Source organism: Ovis aries, chromosome 11 (assembly GCF_016772045.2).
Source record: "Ovis aries strain OAR_USU_Benz2616 breed Rambouillet chromosome 11, ARS-UI_Ramb_v3.0, whole genome shotgun sequence".
Taxonomy (NCBI): Eukaryota; Metazoa; Chordata; class Mammalia; order Artiodactyla; family Bovidae; genus Ovis; species Ovis aries.
The window spans coordinates 12046958-12071578 of record NC_056064.1 but is presented as its reverse complement, the minus strand read 5'-3'; the positions used below and the strand labels follow the sequence as shown (position 1 = coordinate 12071578).

Below are 24621 nucleotides of genomic sequence, written 5' to 3'. Positions count from 1 at the left end.
TAAAATACTTGCACCCAGGGCTCGTGGGAAAAACTATTTTCAACAAAACGTGAAAAGATGTTAAAAAAAAAAAAAGTTAAAAAATATGTCTTTTCAGTCTCCGACGTACGATGAAATGCGACTGGGTAGCCGACCAGATGGATATCCCAAGTTTTCTTAACACAGGTTGGATTTGAGCTGTCAACTCCCGGCCAGATCCATCCCACCCAAATCCAGCTCAGCGGTGGCATGCTTTTTTTTCCCCCCAGCCTGTTCGCAAACCACCTTCCGAAGTGAGATTTCCCGCCATTTCAGTTCAAGAAATGAAAGGTCTCTTCTCGGCAGATTCTCCGGACTCGCCGGAGGCCCGAGCCCACACGGCTTTCCCCGCAAGGCAAGCAGCGGCACGCCCTGGGCGGCTGCATGCATCGTGATCCCGGGGATTGTGCCAAAAGGTGCCTGCCAGCAGACTAGCAGATAAAGCGTTTTAGCACCCGCCGAAAAAGCTTCGCTGTGGCGAAGCGAAAGCCGGGCGGGTCGGGCGCGCCCCCAGCGCCCGCGCGGGTCAGGACGGAGGAGCGCGGCCGTTGCCGGGAGGAGCGAAGCTTGGGGGCGGAGGGCGGGCGCGCGCGCCAACCCGACTCCGAATTGGTCGGCTCCGTAGAGCCGAGTGACGTCAGCCGGCGAGAACGTCGGATTTGTGTGGTGGGCGCGGGCGGGCAGGCGAGGGAGGCCTACTGCGCAGGCGCAGCGGCTGGGCTCCGTCCGCCCCCGGCTTTCGGGCCCAGCTCTCGCGGACAAGTCCCGACATCGCGCGCGCCCCCCCTACCTCCTCCCTCCGGGACCGCCCCCTCCCCCGGCTCGGCCTCGTCGGAGATAAACAATAGTTGGCTGGAGAGCGCCGAGGGTGCCTCCCGCCGCGGGGACTCGGCGGGCCGCGCGGGACCGGCGGGATCGCGGCCAGCCGGCCATGGCGGGGCTGTACTCGCTGGGAGTGAGCGTCTTCTCCGACCAGGGCGGGAGGAAGTACATGGAGGACGTTACTCAGATCGTGGTGGAGCCCGAGCCGGCGGCCGAGGAAGAGCCCTCGCCGCGGCGATCGCCCTCGCGGCCGCCGCCTCCGCCGCGGTCACCGCCGCCCCCGGCCGGCGGCGAAGTGGCGGGGAGAGGCGCCGCGGGGGCCGCCCGGGAGGCTCGCGCCGCGCCGCCCGACGCCGGGGCCTCGCCGGCTCCCGGCCGCTGCTGCCGCCGCCGCTCCTCGGTGGCCTTCTTCGCCGTGTGCGACGGGCACGGCGGGCGGGAGGCTGCGCAGTTCGCCCGCGAGCACCTGTGGGGTTTCATCAAGAAGCAGAGGGGCTTCACGTCGTCCGAGCCGGCGAAGGTGTGCGCCGCCATCCGCAAAGGCTTCCTCGCCTGTCATCTCGCCATGTGGAAGAAGCTGGGTGAGTTCCTCGGCTTGCTGCGGCCTCCCGCCTCCTCTTCTCCGGGCAGTTTTGGGCTTTCTGTTGCGCCGGCCCCGCGAGCCCCCCAACCCCCGGCCACCGAGGGCGCTCTCTGTGTGTCCATCGACGGGAGGGAAAATTCCACGGTCTCTCAGCGCGCTTTCCAGGATGGGGGGCTCCGGTCAAAGGAAAGTGGCTTTTCGGAAGGAGAGGGTTGCGGTCTCCTTTCAGACATCCCTCGCTTTATTTCCACCCCCCCGCGCCCCGGCCAGGATCGGTGGGGAGCCGTCCCCTCCTCCCTTCGCTACGCCACTCTGGTGGCAGCCAGCCGGAAAGCGTGTTTGAAACCTGGCGCCAGATTTTAGCCAAAAGATGCACTGAAGACGTGTTGCTACCCAGAACGCGCGAAGGAAGCGGGAGATGTCAAAAAAAAAAAAAGTGTCTCCTTCAAATCTGTCATAATTTTGCTCTTGAAGGACTTGTGCCTATCGATGGCCTCCTACCGGCGGTGTCAGGCCTCCAAAATTGACCCCGGGTGGCTGGTAGTTGGAGGAAGCTGTTGGCTATAGTAGAGAGGCTAAAAAGTTATCATCCAGCGACTTAGTCTTGGGAAGGAATTCGGTATGGTGATCCTGAAATGTTGCTAGGATATTTATGCTTGTACTGCTTATGAAAAACAAAAGCATGGAATGGGTTCTTACCACTTAAACTGGCCCCGTTAGCGGGAGGTGTTAAATTCAGTTTAGGGCTTTTCGAAAGTGCACTTTTTTTGTTTTTAACCCTTTGGTACTTACCTTAGCTAATTGATGTCAGAGAGTTTTCAACAGTTTGCACGTAAAAATGCTTGTAAATTGTAGATACCCGTCAAAGTAGGAAGAGATAAGGAATTACTGATGTGCCAAAAGGAATCGGAGACCCTAATTTCTAAAAATTTGATGTAGTTGTAGTTTCATCAAAGCTTTGAATGTGTTCTAAAGCAGCCGATGTTTCTGTTCCCAACCTGTGTTATCATACAGAGTTTTAGGTGCTTAGGCATTGCTGTGAATGAATGGCATGAATCTTTTTTTAGAGAAAACACAATACCACTTCTGTTGTTTAAGAAAGTCCTCTTGTTTAAGGTAGCATAATGTTGCTTTATTTTCAGCAGAGGGACAGAGACATAGAGAAGAGTGTAAAGGTTAATCAAATACAGAACATTTTTTAAAAGTATTGTCATAGAGTTGTAGACTAGCTTCTTTCAAAGTCTGTTTTCTGTTTGCCTGGATTTCTGCCAAGAATTGTTTGATTGACTCATAGAACCTCCAGTCCGCCTGTGGGAGGCTGTTTGATCCAATCCCAGAGGCCCCTATTATGGATTTGTTTTGTTTTTGTGTAGGCAGAGCACAGCTGAAAGCACCAGCAGCATATTCCAGAAATTTGTCATTTCATTGCTTGTAGGGCAAGTGGGAGTGGACGGCAAGACAAGATAGAGGAAAATTAGATGCAGAGAACATTTAGAATCCTGTGTATTTTGGAGTACACTTGGAGCAACATAAATTTGCCATGTGTTTTCACTGAAAGGATAAAATATAAACCCTGTTACTTGAACATTTTTTAATAAAGCAGAAATCCTGCTGTTAAATGTGAATGCGTATGTCTGTTGACATATATGTACTTTCTGAACCAAGATTTATACACCAAATGTTAAAGCTTATTTTGTTCCCACAGTTAACCTTATACTCCATCATCAAAACTTGAAGGAAAAAAGAGTAGGATACTTATATGGAAGTCTTGACAAACACAGTCTTCCTGTGTGTCAGGCTATAGTAGTGGTTCTCAAACTTTTTGCTATCAGAACCTTTTGTACTCAAATGATTCGAGGTTCTAAGCAGCTTTTGTTTATGTGGGCTACATCTATCATATTTAACTGTATGAGAAGTTAAAACTGAGAAATTTAGGGGCTTCCCTGGTGTTCCAGTGGTTAAGAATCTGCACTGTAGTGCAAGGGACGCCAGTTCCGTGCCTGGTCTGGGAAGATCCTACATGCCATGAACAACTAAGCCTGGATGCCACAGCTATCTGAGTCCCTGTGTTGCAACTACTGCAGCCTGGATGCCTAGAGCCTGGGCTCTGCAGCAAGAGAAGCCGCTGCAGTGAGAAACCCAAGAACTGCAATGAAGAATAGCCCCTTGTTGCTGCAACTAGAGAAAGCCCACATGCAGCAAGGGAGACCCACCGCAGCCAAAAAACAAAAAAACAAACTGAGAAATTAATGAAATTTAACCTATTAAAAATAAGCTTATTGTGTGTTGACATTTTAAAGTGAAAAATCACTTTTCCCCCAAGATAAATATTGAAATAAATATTCTAATCTTTTGCCCATTTTTTGTTTCTTTGAGTTTTGAGAGATCTTAATACATTCTGGATACAAGACGTTAATTAGATATACAATTCGAAAACATTTTCTCCCAGTCTGCAACTTTAGCATTGTTTTTTAAAGAGAAATTTTTAATTTCGATTAAATCAAATTTATCAAGTTGCTTTATATGGCAGTCTCACACACATATGTAGTAGAAAAAGGGAGGAATAGTTTGTCTTTTCAGATAATTGTGGATATTCCACCCTGAAGTGGTAATTTCTTAAGATTAGTCAAAGTGGAATCTAAAACATCATCAATGAACTTTTCTATTTTAACAGTAAGAGCCATTGGTTTCTCTTGCACTTTGAATCAGCCTTTTACCCACATGTGTTCTTGTGGCATGGTACATGAGTCATTTGGAAAATAATGGCTCACTGAATTTATGTAGATCTTCCAAGTATTGATGCATTTCATTATACAATATTAAAATACCCACATTTGTTACTATCACTGATCTCATCAGAGAAGTCTTAAGGTTGGGAAGTTACCAAGTTTATTGTCATCACTACAAGGTAGTGGACACGTAAATTCTAAAATATGAGGTTTGGGGACATCCCTGCTGGTCCAGTGGTTATGAATCTGCCTTGCAGTGCAGGGGACTCAGGTTCCATCTCTGGTAGGGGAACTAAGATCCCACTTGCTTCAGAGCAGCTAAGCCCACGGGCCTGTAAGTACTGAGCCTGCATGCCACAACTAGAGAGGACATGCCCTGTGAGGGAAGATCCCACGTGACGCAATAAAGATCCGACTGTTGCAACTAACACCCAATGCAGCCAAATAAATACGAGGTTTTAAGCAGCAGTTCGAAGTTTATCACTGGCAACAAATAACTGTCTGCTTTTCTTGAAAAACTGCATTTTGAAAAAAATGTATGCCACATGCCCAAGTCTTTCTTTTTTTTTGGCTGTGCCTTGTGGCTTGCAGCATCTCAGTGTCCTGACCAGGGACACAGCAGTGAAAGGTCACAGACCTGGGACTTCCCTAGTGGTCCAGTGGCTAAATGCCTTCCCAGTGCACGGGGCCCAGGTTTGATCCCTGGTTGGAGAACTAGATTCCACATGCCAAAAACTATGTTCTGGAGACTAAAAAAGATTCCGTGTGCAACACTGAAGAGTAAAAATCCCATGTGCTTCTACTAAGACTCGGAGTGAAAGTGTGAAAGTTGCTCAGTCGTGTCCAACTCTTTGTGACCCCATGGACTATGGAATTCTCCAGGCTAGGATACTGGAGTGGGTAGCCTTTCCCTTCTCCAGGGGATCTTCCCAACCCAGGGATCGAACCCAGGTCTCTCGCATTGCAGGCAGATTCTTTACCAGCTGAGCCACAAGGGAAGCCCAAGAATACTCGAGTGGGTATCCTATCCCTTCTCCAGCGGATCTTCTGGACCCAGGAATTGAACCGGGACGGATTCTTTACCAACTGAGCTATGAAGAATGAATAACTAAATAAGACCTGGAACAGCCAAATAAATAAATATATATAAAAAGAAAGGCCAGAATCCTAACCACTAGACCTCAGGGAATTCCCTGCTCAGGTCTTACTAAGTCATTTTTATCAGTCTTTCAAGTAAAAATGATGGTCTGTGAAAATTGTGGCTACTTCTTTCCATAAGTCACTCAGTCACAAATGCTTTTCCTCTTTACAGCCATACTATGCAACAGAAGCCTTTTATGCACCTCCCTTCTTGTTTTACAGAATGTTGAAAAGACATGTATTCGTGGATGGAAGTTTAGTAAAATTAATTTTTATTGCATCATCAAGGACATTCAGAAGTTAAACTGGTTTCCCTTTTTTTTTTTTTTTTTTCCAACTGAGCCACAAGGGAAGCTCTCCCTTTTCTTTTTTTAAACTGGAAGTGAGTGGCTATGTTTTTCTGACTTTGAGGCATGTGGGGTCTTTAGTTTCCCAATCAGAGATCAAATCCAGTCCCTTGCACTGGAAGTGCAGAGTCAACCACTGGACTGCCAGGGAAGTCCCTGGTTATAGCGTATACAGGACTACTAGTTCACTTTGGTACCATTGCCTTGATTCCTGCTAAGCAACAGCAGTTTTACTAGCCACTGCTTTTCAACCATCAGTACAGATGTCAACACAGTGAAAAGGGCAAATAAACTTAGAAATATTATGAAAATGGTTTTGGTCTTGTGGAATCCCTGTAAAGATGATTCGCACCATTGTGAGATAACTGCTGTATTTTGTCTGTTTCTCGGCTAAATCTTGGGGTCTTTGGGAGCAGAGATACTGCCTTACACATCTTATGGTTAATCTTTTAGGGCTGACCATGCAATTCCTTGCCCAAAGTGGCTGCTAGTTTAATTGAATTTCTGTGGGTGTGGTGATTAAATTGGCATTTTTACCTTTTTTTTTAAAATTAAAAATTTCCCCCTTTAAAAATTATAATGTATATGCATACGGTTTACCATTTTAGCCAGGTTTAGGTGTATAATTCAGTGGCATTACGTATATTCATAGGATTGTGCAACAATCACCACTCTGCATTTTCAGAACTTATCCATTATCCAAACAGAAATTCAGTACTCATTAAACAGTAATTTCCCATTATCCTCTTCTCCAGCCCTGGTAAACCTCCATTTTACCTCCAGTTGCTATTCACCTCTTCTAGGTACCTCATATAAACAGAACCATACAACATTTGCCCTTTTTGAATTTTATTTCATTTAGCATGATGTCTTTAAGGTTTGTCCAAATTGTAGCATGTGTCAGAATTTTCTTCCTTTTTAAGGCTGAATAATATTCCACTGTATATGCACACCACATTTTATCCATTCATCCATTGATATTTGGGTTGTTTCCATCTTTTAATGCTGCTAGAACTTGAGTGTAGAAGTGCCTGTTAGATTCTCTGTTTTCAGTTCTTTGGAGTCTAAACCTGGAAGTGGACTGGCTGGGTCATTTGGTAATTCTGTGTTTGATTTTCTGAGGAATCACCAAACTGTCTTCACAGCAGGTGCACTGTTTCACGTTGCCACTAGCAGTTCTCCCAGGGTCCTGATATCTCCCCATTCTTGCCTCCATTTGATATTTTTCTTTTCTTAAAAAATAATAGCCATACTAGTGGGTGGGGAGGGCTTTCTTATATTTTTAAAGAATGCTTTCTTTGTCTTTCTACACCACACCCCCTTATTTTTTTTGGCCGCTTCTGACCTGCAACATTTTGGTTTCCCAATCAGGGATGGATCCCACACCCCCTGCAGCAGAGGGTGGAGTCTTAACCACTGGACCCCCTGGGAAGTCCCCTAAGCCCTTCTTCATTTATTTAATTACCGTTAAGCTTGACCTCTCTAGCATTGTTCAAGTGCTTATATACTCTTGCCAAATTTACAGAGGAAAACTTGAATTATCTAAAAATTTTTATATGACTTATTTTTGTCTTGAGGCAGAGGGACTTGATGAGTATAGCATAGAGTGAGAGAGAATGTGAATATATCCTTTTTTCTTTTTTTTTCTTTTGGCCATGTCATGTGGCTTGTGGGGTCTTAGTTCCTCAACCAGGGATTGAACTTGGGCCCCCAGCAGTGGGAAGCTTGGAGTCCTAATCACTGGACTGCTAGGGAATTCCCAACATATCCTCTTTTTGAAGTTTGTTTATTTTGGCTGTGCTGGGTCTTGTTGGGGCTCATGGCCTCTGGAGCACACAGACTCAGTAGTTGCAGCACAGGCGTAGTTGCAGTGTGTGGGATTTTAATTCCCCCATCAGGGATTGAACCCAGGCCCCCAGCATTGGGAGCATGGAGTCTTATCCATTGGACTACCAGGGAAGTCCCAACATATTCTTAAAAATTTTTTTTCATATTATTACTTCTTGATCTTAAGTTACAGTGTATGCCTAATTGATTTATATTCCTATGTGTGGATGTACTGTTCCTGTGTTATACTTGCCTTCTAAGAATGTTTCAGAGTTTATGTGTGCTTCTTTTTAGGCTTATTCATTTGAAATAATGTTCTTATTGCCCTTTCCTTTTGATAGTGAGCAACGTGCAGCTTTTATTCCTTTGAATCATAGTTCATTGACTTGTGTCATCAAGAGAACCATTAGAAAGGTAACAGCATACACTTGAAATGAATGAAGTGAGATCGCTGATGTGATTACAGGAAATTCGCCACAGTATTTGTAAAGGACGATGAAATATGGGAAGTTTTATTTTTTTAATTTTTCAACTGAAAAGCAAAGCATTTACTTAAAAGAATGTGGCTAAAGAAATGAATTATGAAGAAACTGGTCTTAACCTAGATTGTTGATTCTATGTTTGGCAGATAGTTTTCATTATCTTAAATTTAAAGACAGAAACAGAGATGGACAAATGCAGAAGAGGGGCAGAAGGGGTAAAGGGAAACGAGAAAGCCAGGCTCTGTTGTGTCCCACTCTTTCCAACCCCGTGGACTGTAGCCCACCAGGCTCCTCTGACCGTGGCATTCTCCAGGCAAGAATGCTGGAGTGGGTTGCCATTCCCTTCTCCAGGGCATCTTCCAGACCCAGGGATTGAGCCTGGGTCTCCTGTATTGCGGGCAGATTCTTTACCATCTGAGCCACCAGAATCTTCCCCACATTTGAAGAAAACTTACTAAATCATGGAATTTAAGCTTGTATCATTAGTCTCATATTTTTCAGTTTTTGGTATTAAGGACCTTCATCGTCTTGCTCATCACATGTGCTGAATGAATTTGCCACATTTATCAAGTACCGATTTTGTCTGTTTTTGCTAGTCATTCATGACTTTCCATCAGTGTTAGAGAATCTGTGCTGCCGCATGCTGTTGCCTGTAGTTCGCTCCTTCTTTCCTCCTTACCGAGTGGTTATTCCATTGTCTAGATATACCGCGGCTTGTTCCTTCACCCATTGATAGGCATTTGTATTGTCCGCAGCTTTTGCCTGTTACGAATAAAGCTGATGTAAAGCTTTTCTTTACAAGAGTGAATGTAGAAAGGGTGATGGAACTAGAAAATTTCATTTGGTAACCATCATAATAGTTGAGTCAGCCAAGAAACATCAATAAACAGTAAAACTAGTAGGTAAAACTTTGAGGAACAGAATTGCTATAATGAGTTCCCTAGAGGGGTGGTTAGCACACATTGGATGTTCTAAAGACAACATAAATGTATTCTCTCATGGTTCTGGAGGCCAGAAGTCTGAAACCCAGGTGTCAGTAGGGTTGATCCCGTTTTGGAGGCTCTGAGGGCGAATCTGTTCCATCCTCTCTTCTAGGTTCTGGTGGCTGGCAGCAGTTCTTGGCATTTCTTGGCTTGTTCCGTCCCCACTGTCTTTATGTCGCCTGTGTCTTCTCCCCTTCTGTCTAAAGGACACTTGTCTTTGGATTTAGGACCCACTCTAATCCAGGGTGATCGCTTCTTAAGATGTTTAACCTAATTACATTTGCAAAGATCCTTTTCCCAAATTAGGTCGCATTCACAGCTTCTGGGTGGGCATATCTTTTATTGGTGTTGGGAGGGGTCACCATTCAGTTCACTCCAAAGGATATTTATGTTGTCTCAGATAATCTCCCTGTGAAACATATTAATTACAAAAAGAAAAAGGTTAGAGGGAGAAACCTGGCAGACACCACCTTAATTGAGTGATTCAAGAGTAGCATCACTTTTCATGGGGCAAATCGAAATTGTATACTGCCTGCAGGGAGATGATCATATTTCTGTGATGTTCCTGCCAAAAATGCATAATCTGGTTACAAACATGAGGAAACATGAAACAAACCCAAACTGAGAGACATTCTTGAAATGACTGGCCAAGTGTTCCTAAAAAGCATCGAGGAAACGCTGAGGTTCCAAGTTGGAAGTGACTAAAGATACATGATAAGCATATATAACAAGGGATCCTGAATTTTATTTTTTATTATAAAGCATATTGTTAGGCTAGTTGATGAAAATGAGTGAGATCTATAGATTAGGTGGTACTATGCTCTCAGTGTTAATTTCCTGATTCTGATGGTGTAGAAATTAGGGCTTTCCGGTGCTTACATTGCAATTCTGTTCCTCAAATTTCACCCTCTAGGCAAGGAATCCACCTGTGATGCAGGAAACGCAGAGACTCGGGTTTGATCCCTGGGCCTGGAAGAATCCTGGAAAAGGAAATGGCAAAACCATTTTAGTATTGTTGCCTGGGAAATTCCATGGACAGAGGAGCCTGGCTGGGTCGCTGAGCTGGACACGACTGAGAGACAGGAATTAGATACTATAATAGTATTTGGGAGTGATGGTATATTTTGTGGTGGTTGACTTTCTGTTGGTTCAAGAAAAAAGTTCTTTGGATTATTCCTGAGGGGGCAGGGAAGTAAACCTGAGGAAGTAGGTGTCCGATCGGAAGAGGAATCTAGGTAGCTAGCTCTTCATCAGACCCCTGCAGTTGGATGCATACCAGGTAACCAAGGCTGTGTTTATTTGTTTCAGTGAAGAGGATAAATCAAAACCGCAGCAACATTTGGCATCATCATTTGATTAAATTTGATTATAATCTCCTGTCATTTTCAGACTGTCAGACTTTTGGAGTAGTGAGACTATATCAGATCATCACCTCTGCTCATGTTTTAGGTGACACAAATCTTTGTGGTTCTTTGAGAGATGTGGTAATGCTTTTAACTTGCTATTTTGGAAGAGAGTGCTGTTGGTAGTCTTGCACTTGGCCTTTTCTACCGTAGCAGACTTTCTGACCAATTACTGAGAACGGTGAGAGGAAGCTGTTAGTTGCTGAGGTTATTTGGGGACCAAAAGCTGTGGGATAGATAGGTTTGGGGTTCCATTGGGTCTCAGGTAGACTGGATCGAAAGTCTTTAGAACCTGACCTCCATGGGCCTTAGCTCTTACTTATCAGTGGACTGTGGCTGTATTCTGTAGCTCCAGAATTTTTATCTTGGAGCTGTTGTTCAGTAGTTACTCAGTGTTGTGGGTATCTCCTTTTCCTTCCTGTTTAGCTGCATGTGAAAACGGCCACATACCACTTTGAAGATGGTTAACAATTCTTTAAACTTGGAAGATTGTTTTGTTTCTTGTTTTTTGTTGAAAGAGCATTCTGGAGATCCAGTTTTTCTTCTCCCCTGGTGTTGGTGAAGTAACCATACCAGAAGTAACCATTGTCTTTGGGTAATTAACTGCTCTCATCTGATCTCCATCATCTCAGGATTTTCCCACCCACAGAGGTCAGGAGACCCATTTTCATGGCAGCCTCTTCCCTTAGTATTTCTTGCTTAGAGAGAAAAGTCAGTAAAATATGTTTAAAAGATTTTGGTGTACTGTATATAAAATAGATAAACAGTAAGCATATCTGTATAGCACAGTGAATGCATTCAATATCTTATAATAACCAATAGTGGAAAAGATTAAAGAGTATATAGGAACTTCTTTGGTAGTTCAGTGTCAAAGACTCCAAGCTCCCAATGCAAGAGGCCTGGGTTCCATTCCTGGTCAGGGAAGTAAGACCCCACATACCACGCGGTGTATCCAAAAAGAAAGAAAGGAAAAAAAAAAAAAAAAAAGATGTCTAACTGAATCACTTTGCTAAATACCTAACACAATATTGTAAATCAGTTATACTTCAATTAAAAAAAGGTTTTGTTGTTTACTCAATTACTTCCTTAATTATTGAAGAAGAGTCTTCTCAACTTTTCTTGGGGTGGATAAGTGGGATGCATATTCATATAATAGATTTAATCTAAGGTCCCTATTTCCCTAAATCTTTGAATTGTTTCCTTCATATCATTGTGTTTGTTTTCTGGAACTTAATAATAAAGTACCAAAAATTGGTTGACTTAGCAGAAGTCTCTTGTCTCACAGGTCTGGAGGCCCAGGGTGCAAGATCAGGGCTCTGGCTGGGCCATGCTGTTCCTGTCTCCTGACAGCGCTGAGAGGAAGCCCCTTACCCCTCCTAGCTTCATGTTTACCAGGACTTCGTGGCATTCCCTGGCTTGTAGGAGCAGCCCTCTAGTCCGATGACTCTCCCTTCTGCGTTTCCCATCTTTCCTCTGCGGGTTTGTCTGTCTCTGTGTTCGTATTTACCCTTTCTGTAGGAACACCAGTGCTACTGCATTAGAGCCCGCCCTCACGACTTATTTTAACTTGACTGTCTCTGTAAAGACCCTCTTTCTGAGTAAGATCATGTTCTCAGGTACTGAGTATTAGGATTTCAGCATATCTTTTTTGGAAGGACACAGTTCTGCTCCTTAACAGTCATGTCAAATTGTTTGTTGTTTCTCAGTCATGGAACCGTTGGCCGGAGTTGGATCTGTTTGCAGAGAAGTTTTATTACCATAATTCTAAGCTAGTATGCTCACTGTAGACTATCCACTTATTGTTTGCCCTGTCTCACCACTGGTTACTGCCTGGAATATGAACAGGAGACTCAACGTCTTCTACCCCTTATTGGTTCCGTAACTAATTGACATTTTTCTGAGAAGCAGTTGCTTGCAGCCTACTCTGTGGTGCTGGTTTTGTATTACAATCCTTTGCAAACAACACAGTGACTCAATCTACAATGAGGAGGGAAAAGAGCCTGGGAGTTCAGTAGGATGTTAGGCAGCTCACAGAATCAGACTAAAGGCTAAACCAGGTTTCGCAGCGGACAGAAGCAGGGATCTCTGGGGCTCTAGGTGATAGGAGCTGGTGGACACTCATTGAAAGGTTTTAGTTTCTGGGGTGAATCAGCTCCAAAAGTTGGCTTTATGCCTTTCTATCTAAAGATGCAAATATATGAAGAGTAACACAGGTCATTTGCCTACAGCTAAGCCAGGAGCAAGCAGGTTTTTAGTTCCGTCCTAAAGACTGCATGCAATGGAGGCTGTGAACTCCAGAACAAAATTGGGATGCTAGTATTGGAAGGGCGAATGTGTGTTAGACGCGTGTGTACTGTATTTTAATACTGTAAGTAAAGACTAAAGTAAAAGCAACATAAGGGCTTCCCTGGTGCCTCAGTGGTAAAGTATCTGCCTGCCAGTGCAGGAGACGTGGGTTTGATCCCTGGTCTGGAAAGATCCCCTGGAGAAGGAAATGGCAACCCACTTCAGTATTCTTGCCCAGGAAATTCCGTGGACAGAGGAGCCTGGTGGGCTGCAGACCGTGGTGTCGCAGAAGAGTTGGACACGACTGAGTGACTCAACAACAGCAACAAAAGCAACGTAGCCTTTTTCTCCATTTGGATGTTTCTGCAGGAAAAAAAAATTTCCGAAAGCTGAATTATTTGGTTGAAGAATAATATATTTTATCTTTTGATGACTCTTACATGTTTTTCAAATTGCTTCCTGAAGGCTTCTACTGTTCTGTACTACTTTGACATTAGAATGCTGTAAAAATTCCTAGTGCAGTGATTAGGACTCTGTTGAACTGCCTGGGTTTAAATCCCAGTTTCTCCATTCACTGCCTGTGTGACCTTACCTCTTTGTGCCTGAGTATCCTCATCTTTAAAATAGAATCAAGATAGTACCCACCTCGGAATTCCCTGGTGGCACAGTGGATAAAGAATCCACCTGCCAGTGCAGGGGACACAGGTTTGATCACTGGTTCAGGAAAATCCCACATGTTAAGGAGCAGCTAAGCCCGTGTGTGACAACTACTGAAGCCTTCACTCTTAGAGCCTGTGCTCCACAAAAAGAGAAGCCATTGCAATGAGCCCATGTACCGCAGCTGGAGAAAGCCCTGGTGCAGCAACAAACTGAAAAACTAGCAGTCAAAACTTAGAAAAAAAATAGCGCCTACCTCTTGAGAGTTAAATGAGTCTTAGTTCAGTTCAGTTCAGTTGCTCAGTCGTGTCTGACTCTTTGCGACCCCATGAACTGCAGCACGCCAAGCCTCCCTGTCCACTCGAAGTCCACCCAAACCCATGTCCATTCAGTCAGTGATGCCATCCAGCCATCTCATCCTCTGTCTTCCCCTTCTCCTGCCCTCAATCTTTCCCAGCATCAGGGCCTTTTCCAGTGAGTCAGCTCTTTGAATCAGGTGGCCAAAGTATTGGAGTTTCAGCATCAGCATCAGTCCTTCCAGTGAACACCCAGGGCTGATCTCCTTTAGGATGGACTGGTTGGATCTCCTTGCATGCCAAGGGACTCTCAAGAGTCTTCTCCAACACCACAGTCTGAAAGCGTCAATTCTTCGGCGCTCAGCTTTCTTCACAATCCAACTATCACATCCATACATGACCACTGGAAAAACTATAGCCTTGACTAGATGGACCTTTGTTGGCAAAGTAATGTCTCTGCTTTCAAATATGCTATCTAGGTTGGTCATAACTTTCCTTCCAAGAAGTAAGCGTCTTTTAATTTCATGATTGCAATCACCATCTGCAGTGATTTTGGAGCCCCCCAAAATAAAGTCTGACACTGTTTCCGCTGTTTCCCATCTATTTCCCATGAAGTGATGGGACTGGATGCCATGATCTTTGTTTCTGAATGTTCGCTTTAAGCCAACTTTTTCACTCTCCTCTTTCACTTTCATCAAGAGGCTTTTTGGTACCTCTTCACTTTCTGCCATAGGGTGGTGTCATCTGCATATCTGAGGTTATTGGTATTTCTCTCGGCAATCTTGATTCCAGCCTGTGCTTCTTCCAGCCCAGTGTTTCTCATGATGTACTCTGCATAGAGGTTAAATAAGCAGGGTGACAATATACAGCCTTGACACACTCCTTTTCCTATTTGGAACCAGTCTGTTGTTCCATGTCCAGTTCTAACTGTTGCTTCCTGACCTGCATATAGGTTTCTCAAGAGGCAGGTCGGGTGGTCTTGTATTCCCATCGCTTTCAGAATTTTCCACAGTTTATTCTGATCCACACAGTCAAAGGCTTTGGCGTATGAGTCTCAGGATATATTAATAGATATTAAAACATGATAAGTATATATAAGTACCCCCAAATTTAAACTTATTATAAAGAACATATACTTTCTATACATGTTTATAATAGCTTTACTTCATCCAGAAATTTTACATTTTTGTGTTATAAAATTTATTAGTCTTTGTTTTAATGACTTACATATTCTAAAAGATGCTTAAATCAGAATTCATATACTATCTGATACTGTTTTTGATATGCTCCTTGTTTTAAATCATTTTTGTTTTTTGATTAAAATGTAAAGTAGAAAACAAGAAAGGCTAAGGAAGACATTATAAAGAGGCAGGTTCCTTAATACATAAAGTCATTGCAATTTCGCTCAGAACCTCCACAGGGTGGAGGTTGCTTCTGAAGTTAATGTGGAAAAATACTTCAGAGAATATTGAGAAAGAAAAATAATTGGAGGATACTTAAACTCCCAATTATTAAAAAGCACCATAAATAGATTAGTAGGATGAGTCCAGAAATAGATCTGAGGCAAGATGTAACATATGATAAAAGGTGACATTTCAAATGAATAGGGAAAGCATGGATTATTCAGTATTTTTAGATCATTGCAGAATATCTTTCATAATATATTAGTGCTTTTGACAAAAAATGTGGTTTAAACATTAACATTTCTTTGAATATCCTTTTTATTTTTAGCTTTTTTCCTCCCTTTTCATCTCATTTTAGGTGCTTTTTGCCAACAGCTGAATTACTTGTATACTGTAGGTTAATTTTGTTTTTCTGAATGTGCTTAAGAACTCTTTTTTCTGGGAGTTCACTTCGTTCTCATTATATTTAGCTGCAGAAAACAATCTTTTTTAGTTTCTTTAAAAAAAAAAAAAAGGAAAGGTTTTACCTAGAGCCATAGAATAAAGGTCTAAAGAAACATATACCATACTCTAGGCTGAGCTTCTAAGAAATGATGTCTATAACCAAACTGCAGAACTGCATGGTCTATAGAGCTGTCTGCTGGGATCTATGCAGAACTGATGCCTTTTTCCTGCTGCTGTTTTTTTCTTTTAACTTAAAAAAAACCCCTGAAATATAGCATGCATACATAAAAGGCCGTAAAACATAAATGCACACTATAATAAATAATCATAGAATGAACACCATCCAGTTAAGAAAGAGAACATTTGCCTGCACCCCAGTAGGCCCTTCTGATCTCATATTCCTCACTTCCCCCAAGGGGCAACCAGGATCTTGACTTACGTGATTGTAGTTCTGTAGTGATTTACTTATTTTTCTTAATAGTTTGCCTGTTGCTTGTAAACATGGTAGTTTTCTTCTTTTTTCTGAAGAAAATCATGCTGTATGTATTCTTTTATCTCATGCTTCTTGTGAGATTCTTACCCATGGTATGTAATATAATCTATTGTTATTTTGAAGGACATTTGACTTGTTGCTCATTTTAAGCCCAGATGAACAGTGCTGCTGTGAGCATTCATAGGTATTGTGTGCACATGTGCTTTGATTTATCGTGTATACCAAAGGGTAATGGACAGTCAGAGTATGCCTGTCTTCACCTTTGCCGTATAATGCCTAGATGCTTTCTAAAGTAGTTGTACCAGTTCACACTCCTACCAGTAGTTGACGATAGAACGTGTTATTCCACATTCTTAACTTACTATTGTCAGGCTTTATGCAGTCTGATAATTATGTGTGGTATCTCACTGCGGCTTTTAATTTGTATTTCCCTGATGAATAAAGAAGCCAGACATCTCCGCGTGCTTCCTGGCTGTCTGCATGTCCTCGTTTGTCAAAGCCTGTTTAGGCTCTTCATGTGTTTTTCTGTTGAGTAGTCTTATTGATTTGATTTGTGGAGCTTTTTACGTATTCTGGATACTATTCCTTTGGCCCATATATGTTACAAACATATCCTCTTCCATTCTGTGAGTTGTCTTTTCACTCTAATATGTTTGAATGAAAGTCTTGATGGTAGTACAACTTCACAGTCATTTTATTTTACATGGCTAGTCCATTTTTTGTCTTTAGGAAATCCTTCTTTACCTTGAGATCACGAATGTACCTTTTTGTGCATTTTCTGAGCGTTTTAACTTTGCTTTTCACGTTAGGCCTTTTTTTAAATTGACTTATTTTGGCTTTGCTGGGCCTTCGCTGCCGCACGCAGGCTTTCTCCAGTTGCAGCGAGCAGGGGCTGCTCTCTAGTGGCTGTGTGCAGGCCTCTCACTGCGGTGGCTTCTCTTGTTGTGGAGCACGGGCTCTAGGGCCCGTAGGCTCAGAAGTTGCGGTGCACAGGATTAATTGCCCTACTCAGTTCCAGGAGCAGGAATCGAACTTGTGTCCCCTGCATTGGCAGGCAGATTCCTATCCACTGTGCCACCAGGGAAGTCCCTCATGTTTGGTCTTTAATGTATCTGGAATTGATTTTTTTGTGTTTGGCATCAGGAACTCAGAGTCACTAGTTTTTAAATTTTGTCCCAGCCCCATTTATTGCATGTCTGTCTTTTCTCCACTGTTCACATACCAAGTGTCTAAATATGCATGGGTCTGTGCTGTTTTATTTGTTCACTGGCTTACTACTTTTCCATAAGTGTCTTATTAGAGATTTGTTAGCATTGTTCCCAGATATTTCACACCTTTTGCTGTTACTGTGGATGGGATCTTGTTTTTAAAGTTACATTTTGTAATTTTTTCTATTTTACAAAAATAGAATTGATATTTTATATAAGTATTTATATCCATTGATCTATGCCAGTAATCTAGCCACAACTGTTTTCCTTGGGGCTTTTTTTTTTTTTTTTTGCAGCTCCACTTGGTGTCTCTCAGGCTGTTTGCTTTTTTCTTAAATACATAATGGTAATAACAAAAACTGATGTTTTAAAATTTTATTTATTTATTTTATTTTTGGCTCTGCTGGGTCTCTGTAGCTGTGCAGACTTTTTCTCCAGTTGTGGTAAGTGAGGGCTGCTCATTGCAGTGGCTTCTCTTGTGGCTGAACACAGGCTCTCAGTCTTCAGAGCACAGGTTCTGTAGCTTCGTTGCTCTGTCGCCTGTGGGATCTTCCTGGACCAGGAATCGAACCCATGTTCCTGCATTAGCAGACAGATTCTTAAGTACAGAGCCACCAGAGAATCCCACAAACCAATGTTTATTAACTACTTACCATGTGTCTGGTACTGTTGCAGATGGTTTTACGTGTGTATATGGTATCTGTACATGAATTTCTAGCTACATCAATATTGGTAGCTGTTCTGGTTTCCCTCAGCAGTTGTTTCCTGTGCTGCAGGAAGCCCTCTGTTGTGACAGGTCACTCTGGAGGATAAATTCCATCTGTATCATGTGATGGGCCAGGGAGATGCACTGTAGGGTTCAAGAGATGGCTTTTTGGCATATATAATTTTGGAAAAGAAAAGAACTAGTCAGCCTAGTATATTAAAGAAGGCTCATGGCTATAAAAGTTGAGTGACACCTCATCCACTTGGCGGGGGCGGAATTTATTTCTTCTCCCACATCTCCTTTGAGATCCTGTTGTTCCCATTGGCAGATGCACCACTTTCCTTAAAAGAGAGCAGAATTGGAAGAGACACATGGACCCCAGGATTCATGGCAGCACTATGTACGATAGCTGGGACATGGGAGCAGCCTAGATGTCCATTGCCAGATGAATGGATAGGGAAGTTGTGGTACATATACACAATGGAGTATTACTCAGCTATAAAAAGGAACACATTTGAGTCAGTTCTCATGAGGTGGATGAACCTGGAGCCTGTTACACAGAGTGAAATAAGTCAGAGAAAGGCAAATACTGTATAATAATGCATATATGTGGAATTTAGAAGGATGGTACCCATGGTCCTACATGCAGGGCAGCAAAGGAGACACAGAGGTAAAGAACAGACTTTTAGACTCGGTGGGAGAAGGCGAGGGTGGGATGATCTGAGAGAATAGCTCTGAAACCTGCAAAAATAGAGGACCAGTGCAAGTTTGATGCATGAAGCAGGGAACCCAGAGTCAGTGCTCTGGGACAAGCTAGGAGGATAGGGTAGGGTGGGGAGAGAGGTGGGAGGGGAGTTCAGGATGGGGAGGACTCATGTACACCTGCGGTTGATTCATGCTGATGCATGGCAGAACCATCACAATATTGTAATTATCCTCCAATTAAATAAATTAATTAAAAAGAAGAGAAGTATTATAGTTAGTACTGGGGCTTCCCAGGTGGTGCTAGTGGTAAGAATCCACCTGCCAATGCAGGAGACATAAGAGATGGAGGTTCGATACCTGGATTGGGAAGATCCCCTGGAGGAGGGCACATCAGCTTACTCCAGCATTCTTGCCTGGAGGATCCCTGGGCAGAGGAGTATGGCGGGCTACAGTCCGTAGGGTCACAAAGAGTGGGACATGGCTGAAGCGACTTAGCATGCACGCACTGTAGTTAGTACTGACATCTTAGGAACTTAAGTATTTCACCTTTTACCATGTGCTAGGTTAGGCACTAACCTAGCTCCCAGTTTTAAATGAATCTGCCAAGCTTCCACCATCCATTCCTTACTTCAGCCTTTGTCACTGCCTCTGAGTTTGAACTTTTCTGGAACTCTGTTAACAAGGAATACTGATGTACTGCCTTCTTTACTGACTGCTTTTTCCTCCTATTGAATTACAAATTTTGCATTCTGATTTTTTTCCCCTCAATACAGTTGCATTTGTTTAAAATTTCAGGAATTCCTCAGATTTTCTTATGACCCTTCTCTGTGTTTCATGACTGTGTTTCAGAACTTTTTATTATTTGTAATCTGTCTTTTCAGTAGGATTTTGTGGGGAGAATACGTTAGTGTTCAGACTTTGTTTGCTATCTTGAACTGTAATGTTTAATGTTATAGAATATTTCATTCTTGTAGCTCAGTCGGTAAAAAATCTAGCTGTAGTGCAGGAGACCTAGGTTCAGTCCCTGGGTTGGGACGATCCCGTGGAGAAGGAAATGGCAACCCACTCCAGTATCCTTGCTTGGAAAATCCCGTGGACAGATGAGTCTGGTGGGCTGTAGTCCACCAGACAAAGAGTCGGGCACGACTGAATGACTACTCTTCATTTCATAGAATATTTCAGAAGTTTTAAATGATAGTGAATATAATCAGTATAGGTTTTGGAATTAGATACATGGGATCTTTGCTACTTAAAATATTTGAGTTATTTTGAGCAACTTTCTTAACCAAAGTTTTGGTTTCTTCATCTGCAAAATGAAAATAATGGAACTGATCTTAGCTTATTGTTAGTGTTATGAGATAATACAGGTAAAGCTCTTAGCACAGGTAAAGGTCTTAGCAAGTGGTATCCAGTAGGTGCTTGGTAAATGTTATTTATTAGGTTATGAATACTCAGCAGAGTTATTTTAAAAACAAATCAAGTAGCTTTTTCTGAAACTCTTTTTGGAGAAAAATTAATATAAACAGATGATAAGCTGCTGCCAGTATGGTATCAAACTTTTAACATATCCTTGCTACTAAATGTAGTTAAGACTAAGACTTATGTGGAATTACTAAACCTATGATGTAACATTTTTCTCCTAAGATTGCCTTGATGGTCACAATATAATTGCATTATCTATATAATTAATTTATTAATGTAAGAATGAAGGGATTAACCTAAGTCCTTCTTTAATAGCTTTCAAATATGTTTCTTAAATATTTTTGTGTGCTCATTCAGATTTTAACATGCTAGCTCAACGTAAGTTGCAGTTTTTTTTCTGCCACGGTAGTTATGTATACACCTGAAAGTAACATTTTTTCTTTTCTATTACAGCAGAATGGCCAAAGACTATGACAGGTCTTCCCAGCACGTCAGGGACAACTGCCAGCGTGGTCATCATCCGAGGCTTGAAGATGTATGTTGCTCACGTGGGCGACTCGGGGGTGGTTCTTGGAATTCAAGATGATCCCAAGGATGATTTTATCCGAGCTGTGGAGGTGACACAGGACCATAAGCCGGAACTTCCCAAGGAAAGAGAGCGAATCGAAGGACTTGGTGGGAGGTAATGATTGTCCTGCTCTGTCTTTCCTCTCTTGGTTTTATTTAGTCCTTTTCTGCTTTACTTACCTGGTAGGCTGCAGTCCATGGGGTCGCTGAGGGTCGGACACGACTGAGCGACTTCACTTTCACTTTTCACTTTCCTGCATTGGAGAAGGAAATGGCAACCCACTCCAGTGTTCTTGCCTGGAGAATCCCAGGGACAGGGGAGCCTGGTGGGCTGCCATCTATGGGGTTGCACAGAGTCGGACACGACTGAAGTGACTTAGCAGCAGCTGCAGCTTTACTTACCAGATTGACCTACTTATCCCTTTTAATAAAGTTACAGATTTTTGCTTGCCTGGTAAAGTATCCATGTATATTCATATTTATTTTATTATTTTGAATTGACTGATTTATTTCTGATAAATGGCTCCAAAAGGAAATAATATCTTAATGGCACTCAAGTAACAAAACAAACAGGGATTTATTTAAAGCCTTTTGTATAAGCACTAAACAGCATGCCCTTCAGAATCTGGACAAAGCAGCCCTCAGAGTTTTAGAACAGAACAATTTGAATCTATTTTGGGGAATAGAATTTTGTTAGAATTAGCCTTCAGTTTTCCCCTTTGGTTTGTAAGTCATGTACATGGCAAACCTCTGTGTTATGTTCTCAGTGTGTTTTGAGACAGTTTGTAAACTATGAAGTGAATTTGACTTAAGCATAGTATTTTTATGATACAAACTAAAATGCAAGGTTATTCTACAAGCAGAGGAAGGAATAACATAAGAAAATTTAAAAATCATTCCAATAGCAGTTTTTAAAAAATCAAGGATCTGAGGGAAGTAAACAGAATCCAGTGTTTTCTAAATAATCATTTAACTCAAGTCTTACCGTAATATTGTTACTTTTTTCTCCTTTCTTGTTTTTATTAAATAAAAGAATTTTTTTTTCAGAGAAATAATAAGTTGAAGGAAAGAATTAACATCCTTAAATTACCAAGAGTTCAAAAGATCAGTAAGAGAAGCAGTAAAACTCTGCCACCTTCAGATGGCATAAAGGAGAAGTTTGAATGACAGGAAAAATTAAAAACAGTAGTAGAAGCATTTGAAAAACTATTTAACATTGAAGTGAAGTTCTATTTTTTGTTATTGAGTTAGCAGTGTTTTAATTGTAATGGGTATCCCGTTGCTAGGATTATATATTGGTATGACCTATACAAAAACCAACATACCACTAACTTCAAATTTATATAGGCTGAGTAATTTCAGGAATCTCCTCTAAAGAAGAAATATGAAATGTGGACCAAAATGTCTAAATAGAGTTATTGATTGCAGCAGTGTTTATTGACTGTTAATTTAGCTGAAAATTACTTGAAGGCCCAACATCTGGAAAATGGTTAATTACATTTAATTATATTCGTAACTGGATATGATGTGAACAAAATTTTTAAAAATAATGGTATTATGAAAATTTTCAAACGTTAAAGTAAAGGTCAGGGAATTCCCTGGTGGTTCAGTAGTTGAGACTCTGCAGTTTCACTGCCGAGGGCCTAGGTTCAGTCCCTCCTCAGGGAACTAAGATCCTGCAAATTGCATGGCATGGCCAGAACAAATAGACAAAAAAGTAGGGGTAGACTCATATAAGGACCTCCAACACATATGAGGGATTTTAAAAAATATACCGTTTTTTGCCTGTTTCACTGAGGGATAATTGACATGTCATTGTGTAGATTTAAGACGTACTACATCGTGGTTTGGTTTAATTATATTGTGAAATATTACCACAGTAGGTTCAACTAATCTCCATCTTCTCATACAGATTCAATTTTTAAAAAGAGAGAAAAAATAAAGGGGAAAAAAGGTTCTTGTGATGAGAACCCTCAGGATTTATTGTTATAACCACTTTCCTGTGTATCGTATAGCAGTGTTCACTACAGTCATCATGTGGCCCATTCCATCCATAGTACTTACTTATCTTATAACTGGAGATTTGTACCTTTGACCAATTCCCTCTTTCCCCTGCCAGGAACTTTTAATAATATAGGAGAACGCTTGTTGGTCACAGTAAGCAGGATATAAAATTACATTGGTAACTATTTGTCTTCATGGAGATTGTACCAGTTTATATTTCTATCAGCAATATATGTGAATGACCCTGACAACATAATTATAGAACTTTTTGACCATCACCAGTTGTAGGTTAAAAAAAAAAGTCATCTTGGTGATGCTTTCAGTTGAATTTATCTTGAGAAAAGTTGAATTTCTTTTTTATTTGTTGAAAAGCCATATAGACTTCCTTTTCTGTGTGTTTTTGTGTATCATCTTTGTTTATTTATGAGGGAGAGTAGTCAGCCTTCTTTTTGTATTAATGTATAGGGGCCACATGTACGTTAGAGAAATTAGATTTCTGTGTATGTGATGAATTTCAGATGTTGCTTTCACAGTTTGTCTTTTGATTCTGCTCCTGGGATTTTTTTTCCATGTGGAAGTTTATTTTAATGTAATTAAATTTATCCGTGTCTACCATTATGACTTTTGGTTTTTGTGCCTATACATAATTCCTTCCCTCTGAGGTGGTTATAAAGTCTTCTATATTTTCTTCTCATACAACAGTTATGAACTTTGGTCTTAGGAACACTTTACATTCTTAAAAATTGAGGCCCTCAGAGAGTTTTTTTGTTTATATGGGTCAGATATATTGACTTAACCATATTAGGAATTAAAATGAAGATGTTTTCAGATATTTGTTAATTTATTGAAAAATAACAATATTAAGCTCATTATATGTTAACATAAAGAACTTTTTTTTTTTAATGAAAAAATAGCTGGTTCCCCAAAACAAATATTTGAGAGGATTGGCACTGTTTTACAGTTTTGTAAGTCTCTTTCTTGTCTGGCTTAGTAGGTGACAGCTAGATTCTTATATTTGCTTCTGCATTCAGACTGTTGTGATAAGGTATTTTGGTTGCAGTATGTAAAGTAAAATCATATTTTACATAGATATATAGGTGGAAAAGGGAGACTGTTTTAAAGCTTTTTCATATTTGGGGGGTATTTTTCTTTGATACTGTTCTAAAATTCATCAAGAGGGAATTTCTTGATAATGTGGTATCTGAAATCTTATCAGTAACTTTTTCATATTCTTTCATTGAGAGCCATTGGTGTATCAGTTAAGAGCCTTTGGTTAAATAATATCTTCATCCATGCATGATCTTTTAAATAGACTTTTATTTTTGGAGCAGTTTTAGATTCATAGCAAAATTGAGCAGAAAGTACAGGAGTCCCTGCCTCCTCTGTGTGAATAGTCTCTTCACTATCAGCTCTCTTTCCCAGAGTGGTTCATTTGTTATGGTTGATGACCATACATTAACACATCATTATCACTCAAAGTCAATAGATTACATTTGGGTTGCTTTTGGTGTTGTACATTCTAGGGTTTGACAGATGTGTAATGACAGGTGTCTACCTTTATAGTTTCATACAGAATAGTTTCACTGTCCTGGGAATCCTCTGTGCTCTGCCTCCTTTCCCCTTCCTCCCTTTCTGTTCCTGGTAGCACTGGTCTTTTTATTATCTCCTTAGTTTACCTTTTCCAGAGTGCCACATAGTTGGAATCATAAAGTATATAGCCCTTGTGCATGATTTTGAAACCTAAGTTTTGGTCACTTATAAAATATTGGTTAGCTGGGTTATGCAGATCATCCAAATATTGACATCTTTTATCATACAATATATCAAGTTCTGTAGCTGTTTAAAAACTCCACTGTAAAAAAAAAATAAAAAAATAAAAACTCCACTGTATGCATGTGGTCTTAGTATTATTAGGAAAATAATTTTGACCTTGCAGATCCCCTGAAATTGTCTGGGGGACTTCCAGGGGGGTCCCTGACCCATATTTCAAGAGCCACTTTTCTAGTATTTGTATGGTTTTACCATTTACATTTTAATCTTATAGCTGTGGAATTTTAAAGTTACGTAGTAGAGATTCAAGTTCATATTTTTTTCTA

The 24621-nt window shown here is 41.3% G+C and overlaps 1 protein-coding gene across 2 annotated transcripts in view; it reads left to right on the top strand.

Annotated features, from left to right (window-relative positions):
* The first annotated feature begins 765 nt into the window (after positions 1 to 765).
* The window catches only part of PPM1D (protein phosphatase, Mg2+/Mn2+ dependent 1D), a 59811-nt gene continuing 35955 nt past the window's right edge, over positions 766 to 24621 (top strand). The window contains exons 1-2 of one of the 2 annotated variants that reach the window (XM_042255352.2): positions 766 to 1421; positions 20411 to 20636. In XM_042255352.2, the coding sequence (XP_042111286.1) occupies positions 950 to 1421; positions 20411 to 20636 (698 nt within the window). In that variant the 5' untranslated portion in view covers positions 766 to 949. Of the gene's footprint in view, positions 1422 to 20407; positions 20637 to 24621 lie in introns of both variants that reach the window. The other variant, XM_042255351.2, reaches the window with a different exon arrangement.